A 10,689-nucleotide genomic window follows, 5' to 3' on the forward strand; every position below is an offset into this window, starting at 1 on the left:
CAAAATCGTTAAAATAGCAGTAAATAGTTATAAGATATTTGCAAGAAAAATAAAATAATTGTGAGTACTACTTATTTAGCAGTGACTATTGTCGTTAGAAGAGTATAAAACTTACATAAATGATTTTATTCACAATCTCATAGTACAAATATGTATAATTATATATAACACTTATTTATAAAATTCAACCGCAAATTCGTTTGAATTTTGTTTTAGTTGTCATATGTTAACTGGTTTATGCAGTAATGCCAAGTTATTCTTATATACCAAAAGTTGCTCTATTGGAGCATTCATGTCAAAAAATGCATCTATTTACATGCAAATGTACTCTTTGCTGGAAAACCAACTTGATGTTACTGTCAAAGTTGTCCGTTCTTATTACGTGTTCTTTGCTTAAAAGTGCTTCACTGTAACTGCATTAACAGAATTCACCAAATATTGTGATTTACTAATATGCCTCTTTATGAGACTGTGATGCAAGAAAAACCGCCAATTGTTTTTGACGTTGGAACTGCTTACACAAAGTAATGTAAAAACCTTAAGAAATCAGTAAATTTATTAAATACTTCAATTTGTTTAGATTCGGGTTTGCTGGCGAAACATGTCCAAGAAAAATAGTCCGATCGGAGGTGATATGTTTGGCAAGTAAAGTTACTAAACCTCTCTTTCAATATGAGGACAGCTTAGAATTTTATGATCAGATTGTAGATTTTTTGCAAATGATATTTTTTAAGTAAGTTAATTATAAGTTAAAGCTGATAAACAAGTATTTATATTTTGATTTCTAGATACTTGCTTGTAAGCCCCAAAGATCGTAAATTTGTTATCGTTGAAAACGTTTTTGACCAAACTGAAGTACGTGATGCACTGGTACGAATACTGTTTCGACACTTTGAAGTTTCATCAGTGCTCTTCGTTCCCACACATATTATGGCAATTTCAACTCTTGCAATATCGAGTGGTATTGTTATTGATATAGGTTACAGTGAAACTAATGTTATGCCGATTTACAGTGGCGTTCAAATTTTAAAAGCGTTCCAAGACCAGCGATATGGCGGTCAATTAATACATAAAGAAATAAAGCGCCAGTTAATAAGCATTGGTGTTAAAGAAAATCTTCTATCCGAAAAAGTTTTGGAAGATATTAAGATTAGAACATGCTTTGTGACTAATTTTGCGCGTGCGCAATGTTACCGTAGCAATCAAAAGCTTGAAGTGCCACCGAATATTGAATATTCTATAAATGGAACTCAAATCATAACTATACCTGGGTCCTTAAGAGAAACTGCATTTGAAATTCTATTCGAGACAAGCAATGAGCGGGACAATTTACCACACTTAATACTACAATCGATTTTAAAGTGTCCACTTGACGTGAGAAGAGAATTGACCGAAAATATATATGTTATTGGTGGGAGTTCTATAATAATGGGCTTATTACCGAGGTTGAAGGATGAGTTAAACTTTTTAATTGAAACTGACTATCTATATACGGATAAGTTGTATGGTAAAATTCAATTCAAATTTCACAAAACAATTGGCTGTCAAAATTTTTGTGCGTGGTTGGGTGGTTCATTATGTGGAGCTACAGATTTGATACAAACGCGGTCTTTAACAAAGGAAGCTTTTTTTAAAACTAATCGCGTTCCAGATTGGATTTGTTTAGCTGATAATCGATTAACAGGAACATAAAAAATTGTTTTAGGAAAACATATTTAAACTGTTACGAATTGTTGATTTCCAAATATATCTACTTGAATCTGAAAATAAAATATATAGAGTTTGTCAAGTATGAGTTTACACATTTAAAAAAATTGAAAATTTCAACTTATTCAAAAAAGGACAACTTTTTGTTTTAGAATATATGTCTTTTATTATATATATTTGTTAATTACTATATTGGGAATATAACCATAAAAGGAAATTATAAAATTATTGAAAGAAGAACACAAAATATGACAAAAACAAATTGTACATAATTTTTTGATTGTCAAGTAACTGTTTACACAACTTGTGTTTTTCCATTATTTTGCATTATTTAAAAAATGATGTGCGGTAAATTTACATTAATTGGCGCCTTGCGTTGATTCTTGTCTGAGGTTTCTAATTTTTTCACTTTACTAACTAAAATGTCAATGTTTTCAAATGTAAAATGAAACATTATCGTTTGGAATGGAACAGTCCAGGTATTATAGCCCCCTAACTTGGGGAAAAGGGTGCCGAAACTATGTGATATATTTTACTAATATGTAGGGCTATTTATAATATTTTAAATCTAGCTGAATACAAGAGTAAATTAGAGCCAAAGTATAAAATTATCGTCAAGACCAACTTTCACAGCATATGCAGAATATGTTATCATGAGCAAAATATGAAAAAACCGGGAAAATTTGATTTGGGTCTATACTATGGAACTTTGGGTCTATATTAAAAAAACAAAAAATAATATAAAGATGCTTCTTTATACTTAGCTCCGGTAATGTTTCCCAATGCTTCACTTGGCGAGTCTATCACGAACTCCGATGACTTCAAGCGTCGATCACTAACTGCCTCTTCTAAGTAAATGCGTCTTCTTATATACGCATCAGACCAAACTTTAACGTAACGCAAAGTTTAGTTTACAGCTGGCTTGGATTTTTGACGTCGTTGCTGTTTTGCGCTTTCGCCGTAGTTAATATGCGCGCGCATCAATTTTTACACAAAGCTCTTTGCACAAAAGCTGTTTTTGACGTTTCTTGTGTTGTGCATTTGTTTTGTTTTGAAACGTGTTTAGCTTAGTGTCGGTAGTGGCGGCTTTAAATATTTATACTTATTTTTTAGAATAAAATAAATATTAAAAAGTATTAGTTTAAATAATAAATAAATAAGGTAGGTACAATATTTATTTATTTGAATATATTTTACATTTTCTTAATTTTTTGATGTAATCTTAGGTTTAATTCATTGTGATGCTGTTGTGTGCATGCGGGGGTGGCTTTTAATAAGTTATTTACCTTAAATATATTATATAAAAATTAACCAATTTTTTTTCAGGTATTAACTGCACACTAATTATATGTAGGTTGGAAATTGGTAAAAATTTCCATCCTTACAAGTATAACAAATTTAAAATATTTACATTTTTATTTATTTCATTCACACGTGTTTTTTCCACTAATTAAAGTGTTAACTATTGTTTTTAAAACAATAGAAAAATGAAAGGAAACCAAATTCTGAAATGAATGGGATTCCTAGAATAAGTTAAAACAAACTTTTACAATTATGTACAGGTAAAACATTGCTTCATTTTTATTGTAACATCTGCACAATTATAAACTATTATTAGTTCATTAATTGAAGCATGAAGGACATTTCTATCCTAATTATATAAAAAAATTAAATTATAATCTACGCAAATTTTATATAAAAGCAGTGAATGTTTGAAAATAAAGACTTTGAAGAATTGATATCATAACGTAAGGTTGTTTTTTATTTAGTTAAAAAAGAGTTAAAAATTTAGAATTTACCATTTGGTTTATTTTGCTCATGCCCAATTCTATTTATATATTTATTTTACTCATTAAAATAAAAGTTTTTTATTATTTATTATTTACTCATAAAATAACTTATATTGATTTCCGATAATTTGTGCAGCAAACAAATAATGCGATTTTTACATTTAAATCAACATATGATACGCAATTCTTTTCTTTGTTTTGCTCATTTTCGCACTTTTTGTCATTAAAAATGCCATGGTTGCCAAAATTTAACAAAACAAATTTGAAACTGTTGTTGTTCCCAAAACTGCTGTCTCCTAAGCAATTCAGAATAAGGGAGTTGTGTGTTTGGGAACAGCGTGGGAATAGGGAGTTTTGTTCCCTGGGAGTATTCAGAATAGGCCTGTATATTGTTGCTGCTTCTTATATAACAAAGTTTACGCATTTTTTGAATGTGTAACTCATACTTGAGAAACTTTATGTTGCAGTATCAGCTTGGATTTAGTCTAATTGTTGTTGTAGCCTGCACAGAAATGCGAACTAGATAACGCAAATATATAAGTTGGGATGTAGATGGGTCATTGTTGTGTGCAATCAATAGAGATTATTTGAAGAGAATTGGGGACAGGTGGGATTTAAATTGAAATGAACGAGGATCAAGTCGTAGTAATTTTGCCGCTTCTAAGAGACAGGTGCAAAGCTGGATCGGACTCAAGTTTGTGTGTGCGATTGGGAACGCATTACAAGTTGTACGAACATCAACTACTTAACATATGGCTTTATCCCAATTTAAATTCAGTTCTGACAGGACTTGCTCCTTATAATTATTATATTATGTATTATATATATATAATATAATATAATAATATATATATGTAGAAAAGTTATTTGTTAATTTATAAAATTATTTATTAATTTAATATAGAAAATTATTCATCAACACTGATAAGGTTACTTTCACAAAGTTTATAAATTTATAATTATTCAAATCGAGAAAAATATAGAAAATTATTCATCAACACCGATAAGGTTAATTTCAAAAAGTTTATAAGTTTATAATTATTCAAATCGAGAAAAATATAGAAAATTATTCATCAACACTGATGAGGTTAATTTCAAAAAGTTTATAAGTTCATAATTATTCACATCGAGAAAAATATAGAAAATTATTCATCAACAGCGATAAGACACCAGCTTAACTTCTTATTAGTACACCAGCTTAACGACGACTACTTTTCTCTTGCACTCAATACTCGCAGCTAGCCCTCTGCATGCAAACTCGTTTAAGTGCATACTTCACTGTTTACAATCGGCCATCCTGAATGTCGTCTGTCCCAGGCGACTCCTTTCACTATCTTCATAAGTCGCCCATCTTTTCATATAATCTGCAGCTGTCGATGTTGTATTTGGACCCTCATGATCACCTACTTTCCTTACATCGTATCTTTCATTTTGCTTCACCTTCGTCACCTCATATGGACCGAGATATTTTGGACAGCACTTTTGACCAACTCCGAACTGAGTGCGTTGAATAGCTACTAGATCACCCAACCTGTATATTGTTGCCAATTTACGTCTTTTACCATATTGATTTCGGTTTCCACCTTGTATCTTAAGAATTTGTTGCTTTGTGCTGTCACGCATCTCTTTTCTTTTATGTTCAAAATCACTAATAATTGCTTCTTCAATCATGCTATTTAATTCTAAGTCCTCCGGTGTAAACATTTTAAAACCAAATAGCAGCTCAAAAGGTGTTCTCTTCGTACTCCTTGTTACTGTGGAATTAATTATTTTTTGTAACTTACTTACATGAATGTACCATTTCAGCGGATTTTCCAGTGACATCTTAGTTTGTACTTCAATAGTTATTCGGTTTATACGTTCTACTTGCCCGTTTCCTCTTGGAACTCCGGTTGTCACAGTATGGTGATGAACATGATTAGCAGCGCAGTAATTCTTGAATGCGTTAAGGTAAGTCCACACCTAAGCGAACGCTTGCGAACGAACGTTCGCACAAATGCATGCGAATTATTTTAGGTGTGGACGGGTAAAAAACTTTATAGGAAACAAAGCGAACGAACAAAAATTTGTAAGGTGGTCTACACGATGAAACAATTGCGAGCGAACGCATTTGTAGAGTTTGGTAGTGTTCCGATGCATTTGCGTTTGCTGTAAAATTTGTACCAATTCGTTCGTTTGGTCGATTGTATTTGCTGTTAGATGTGGACGAATATTTTGTATGAAAAGAAATATTTGTTTGCGTTCGTGAATGTTCGCTTAGCGATGGAACAATGAACGAATGTGTTCACATATTCTATATTATTAGTGTCTAGTGTCTTATTTAAAATACTTTTATATTTACAAATCAATATGGAATGGCGAGATAATCGCGTTTTTCAATTAATTGAACTGTACAGGAATAAAGAGTGTTTGTGGGACTGTACAAGTCCTAATTACAAAAATATTAAAATGAAACACGATGCCTGGACAGATATTGCTCATGATATGGAAATAGATGTGAACGACATAAAGAAAAAAATGAATTCTTTATTATCGTCTTTTCGACGCGAGCGGAAGAAGCAAAAAGAAAAAAAGTCTGGAAGTGCTGCTGATGAGCAATATAAGTCCACGTGGTTTGGCTTTAAAGCTATGGAATTTCTGTTGGATAAATTCCAACCAAAAAACGTTACTTACGTTGGTTTACAAGAAGTATGTATTCATTTATATATTACCAATATTTATGTAAAATCGTTTTGTAAATTTTTGGATTTTTATTGTTTATTCTTAAACCTGACTTAGTATTTACAAGTAATTTTTTAATAGTATTAAAAAATAAGCTTAATAACGTAATTTATTTAATAAAGAAAATCTACGCATAATAATCCTGCCAAGGAATTTTTCCTGCATCCATAAAGTATTCTCCATACAGCTTTCTAATATCTTCACCTTGAGCTGGAGGCTTTCTAGCCACTTTTCGTAAAGATTTAAAAGAATTGCAATCGTTAGTGTCTGTTCTCCAAGTGCCTGGAGTAACAATGCCATCACATTCACTGTCAAGTGTCCCCGGAGGGTTATACAAATGTTTCGAAGAACTGCTTGACCGTAAAAAATTGTGAAGATGTATACAAGCTAAAACTATAATAGATGCTTTTTCTGGCTGTAATTGAATAGGTTTTCTTAAAACACGAAAAACGCTGGACAAAACTCCGAATGTGTTTTCAACGACTGTACGAGCTCTGGAAAGTCTATAGTTGAAAATACGCTCTATTGAGCCTTTATCGTGTTTTCCGCTGTAGGGCTTCAAAATATTTGGTTTCAGTGGAAAAGCATCATCAGCAACAAAAACAAATGGTACTTTGTTTGTGCTCCCAGGCAACGTCATTTCTTTTGGTAGTCCCAAAGTTTCATTTTTAAAATGTTTGTAGAAAGCGCTGTTATTAAAAACGCCGCCATCTGATATTCTTCCTTGGCAACCTACGTTAGCATATAAAAATTTATATTCTGCATCCACAATACCCAGAAGAACAATACTAAAAGAAGATTTGTAGTTGAAGTAATCGCTTCCTGAATGAAATGGAGCTTGAAGAACACAGTGCTTTCCATCTATAGCTCCGATACAATTGTTGAAGTTCCATTTCTGTTCAAAAACTTTAGCAACAGCGCACCATTCTTCAGGAGAAATAGGCGTCTGAAAAATTGATTTTAAAAGAAATATATCTGTATTAGAAAACATCATTAGATAAAAAGTAAAAGTCTATAAAAAATATATTAAAATTTTAACAATATTTCACAGCTTTCAACTTGTGATTCTAATCCAATCCAAGATCAAACACTGAATGATATCGAAATTTCCGTGGAGGATAATGCGAACCGAATTTTTAAGTCACCCAAAAAAGCGCCATCAAAACGTAAGCACAACGAAAACCCGAAGATAGAAGAAGCTTACAAGATATTGAAAGAAGCTGTTGCGAAAAATGATGATTGCGCAGTATATGGAGATCATATTGCGCGTAAATTAAGGACATATTCGAAAAGGACAATGAACGTCGTACAGCACAAAATAAATAATATTATATTTGATGCTGATATGGGAGCGTTTGACATGTTTCCAAATACATCTTCCCCGTTGCCGTCACCATTGAATCAAACAAATGATGCTACAGAACCGCAAGTGTTTTTGTTTACACAAAGTGATGTTGCCGAAAATATTCAATTATGTGGTCAGCAAGTGCTGTCATCATCCGATCCACTTTACGATAGTGGAGCAGATTATTAAATATTATATAATAATATTAATATAGTTATATCAATAATTATAATTTTTTATCAGTTTACTTTGAGTTTAGCTTTTGACATACAGTTTTTAATTAATGTAGTTTTAAGTTTAGCTTTTGACATACAGTTTTTAATTAATATAGTTTTAAGTTTAGCTTTTGACATACAGTTTTTAATTAATATAGTTATATCAATAATTATAATTTTTTATCAGTTTACTTTAAGTTTAGCTTTTGACATACAGTTTTTAATTAATATAGTTTTAAGTTTAGCTTTTGACATACAGTTTTTAATTAATATAGTTTTAAGTTTAGCTTTTGACATACAGTTTTTAATTAATATAGTTATATTAATAATTATAATTTTTTATCAGTTTACTTTAAGTTTAGCTTTTGACATACAGTTTTTAATATAATTATACTTGTATAATAGCTTTAATTATTAATAAAGTTATTGATTTGAATTAAAATCTTACCTTCACATATTCTTTCAATGCTTCGAGCAAAGCCGAACAAACTTCAGGTACAATTTTGGATATAGATTGCTTCGATATTCTAAATAAATACTCCAAGCTGGTAAATGAATCCCCAGTTGCCAAAAATCTGAGGGTGACTGCCAGTCTTTCTGCTGGAGTTATACTTTTTCTAAACTTTGTATCTTCTTTCGATATTTTAGAAGATATCAATTTTAAAATCTTATCGAAGTCCATTTCAGACATCCGACAGAAGTTATGAAAGCGTTTAACATCCAGTTCTTTAAAAAGCGGTGTGCATATACAATTTCTTTTATTCAGAAACTCTGACATCCAACATTTACGCTTTTTTTTGGAGCCCTCAGATATAACTATGAAAGCAGCACTAGCTATAATCACGTTATTGCTCATTTCTTTATATATTATTATATTTATATTTTATATACTTTATATATTATATAATAGATTATGTAATATAATTACACACACGACTAATCACGATTGTTGCATAAAAGAAAACATCAAATGAACGAACATTCGTTTGCATGTCATCTACGCACAAATGTACAATAAATTTGTACGAACGTTCTATTGCGTTTAGTAGACGTCCAGATTACATAGCAAATGTAAGCGAACGAACGATCAAACTCTACTCAAATTTCTTGCCGAACGCAAATCCTTCCGAATGCTAACGAACACTACAAATCGAATCGTTCGCGTTTGCTTTGCCGTCCACATTACCTGCGAATGTTCGTTCGTTCGCAAGCGTTCGCTTAGGTGTGGACTTACCTTTAGAGGTAAATGCAGTTCCTTTATCAGTTATTATACGTCGTGGATTTCCGAATGTGTCATTTAATAATGTCAGCTTAGTAATTACCTCTTCTGTTGTCGTAGACTTAACTGGAAATATCCAAACAAATTTCGTAAAGGCGTCGACTACGACTAGCATGTATTTGTATGATTTTGTAGTTGACGGCAACGGTCCTAAATGATCGAGATGAAGGGTATGCAGCGGTGAATCAGTTTTATCTATTGGGTTAAGGAATCCTTGCTGCTTTCCATTTTTTTTAGAAGCAAGAATGCAGGTCACATAGTTTGCAATTATTCTTGCAGCATACTTTTTAGCTTTCGGAATATAGTACTCTTAATTTAATACCGCTACTACTTTATCCGCGTTCCAATGTCCCTTCTCATGTATTTTCAGAATTATATCTTTATTCATTGATTTTGGTACAACTAACAAGTGTCTGCCTTCATTAAATTTATATAGAACACCGCAACGTAGTTGAAAATTTTCATACGGTTCATTTTTCAGCAAACGACTGATAATCTGGCATGACTCATCTTTTAATTGTGCTGTTCTAACCATGTGTATAATGCTGTCTTCTAATCTGTATACAGTTGGATATCTGCTTAATGCATCCACGTGTCGCATTGCATTGCCGGATCGATGACATACTTTACAATCAAACTCTGATATCTGCATAGCCCACGCAGCAACTCTACTGTTCAGTGCTTTCTTTGCCATTGTTAATTGAAACGCCTTGCAATCTGTAAATATTTAAAATTTTAACCCAAGTAAATAAATTGTGAACCTTTTCAACGCCTTAATTATTGCCAAAACTTCAAGGTCGTAGCTACAATAATTTTTTTCAGCAGCTTTCGTTTTATAGCTTAAATAAAATACCGGGTGATAATTTAAATTGTGTCTTTGCATCAATATAGCGCCATATCCCTCCTTGCTTGCATCAGTATGTAGCTGAGTTTGTAGTTAGGGGTTAAAAAGTTTTAAAACTGAGTTGTCACAGAGGTGACTCTTCAGAGCAACGAATGCATTTTCTTCAGCAGAGTCCCATTTGAACGTAACATTTTTCCTGGTTAGGTCCGTTAACGGCTTTGCTAGAATTGCATAATCTTTCATGAGCTTACGGAAAAATTGGGTTAATCCTAAAAAGCTCATAACCCCACGTAAGTCCTTTGGTTTTGGAAAATTCTTGACTGCTTTTGTTTTCTCTTCGGAGGGACGGACAGAACCATTTTCAATGCTGTGTCCCAAAAACTCAATACTTTTACTTAAAAACGTACACTTATTCCACTTGATTAAAAGTCCATTTTTTTCACAAATGTTAAAAACTATTTTCAGTTTGTTCATAGCATCTTCGTCATTGCGTGCTGGAATAACTAAGTCGTCCATGTATACTAGTACTACACCTTCTCTTATGGCGTTCTGGAAAATTGTGTTTATAAATCTCTGAAAGGGTTTCCTTTTTAATGACACTGGCATCTCAAAATCAAATCCGAAAAGAATTCTTGTGGGCGTTTGCCTGGTAGCTGAGTGTATGTGATTGTTGTGGACATGCATGGCGTGATGGAGCCATTCATCCCAATTCGTTCCATCCTCTGCTACGAAGCATCCTCTACAGGGGGCTCCTCCTGGTGGCCCCCTACCCCCGTATCATGAAATTG

The 10,689-nt window shown here is 32.3% G+C and overlaps 2 protein-coding genes across 2 annotated transcripts; one reads left to right on the forward strand and one right to left on the reverse strand.

The window, feature by feature from the left end:
* Positions 1-383: 383 nt before the first annotated feature.
* LOC119667926 (actin-related protein 10) lies at positions 384-1,814 on the forward strand. Its single transcript, XM_038077277.1, has 3 exons — positions 384-524; positions 581-733; positions 789-1,814. The coding sequence occupies exons 1-3, from the start codon at positions 454-456 to the stop codon at positions 1,690-1,692; spliced, it is 1,128 nt and encodes a 375-aa protein (XP_037933205.1). The 5' UTR covers positions 384-453; the 3' UTR covers positions 1,693-1,814.
* Positions 1,815-6,250: 4,436 nt separating this feature from the next.
* Positions 6,251-9,214, reverse strand: LOC119667934 (protein ALP1-like). Its single transcript, XM_038077287.1, has 2 exons — positions 8,227-9,214; positions 6,251-7,164 (listed from the first exon to the last, which is right to left on the reverse strand). The coding sequence occupies exons 1-2, from the start codon at positions 8,632-8,634 to the stop codon at positions 6,346-6,348; spliced, it is 1,227 nt and encodes a 408-aa protein (XP_037933215.1). The 5' UTR covers positions 8,635-9,214; the 3' UTR covers positions 6,251-6,345.
* Between the last annotated feature and the right edge of the window lie 1,475 nt (positions 9,215-10,689).

Source organism: Teleopsis dalmanni, chromosome 1 (genome assembly GCF_002237135.1).
Source record: "Teleopsis dalmanni isolate 2A chromosome 1, ASM223713v2, whole genome shotgun sequence".
Taxonomy (NCBI): domain Eukaryota; kingdom Metazoa; phylum Arthropoda; class Insecta; order Diptera; family Diopsidae; genus Teleopsis; species Teleopsis dalmanni.

What these genes read in the sequence shown, in the direction of transcription:
- LOC119667934 (XM_038077287.1), bottom strand. Translation starts at nt 8,634, where the DNA reads ATGAGCAATAACGTGATTATAGCTAGTGCTGCTTTCATAGTTATATCT. An exon ending in CATTGAAAGAATATGTGAAG is followed by an intron (nt 7,165 to 8,226) that starts GTAAGATTTTAA and finishes TCAATTTTTCAG; the next exon opens with ACGCCTATTTCTCCTGAAGA.
- LOC119667926 (XM_038077277.1), top strand. Translation starts at nt 454, where the DNA reads ATGCCTCTTTATGAGACTGTGATGCAAGAAAAACCGCCAATTGTTTTT. An exon ending in GTTGGAACTGCTTACACAAA is followed by an intron (nt 525 to 580) that starts GTAATGTAAAAA and finishes CAATTTGTTTAG; the next exon opens with ATTCGGGTTTGCTGGCGAAA. An exon ending in TTGCAAATGATATTTTTTAA is followed by an intron (nt 734 to 788) that starts GTAAGTTAATTA and finishes TTTGATTTCTAG; the next exon opens with ATACTTGCTTGTAAGCCCCA.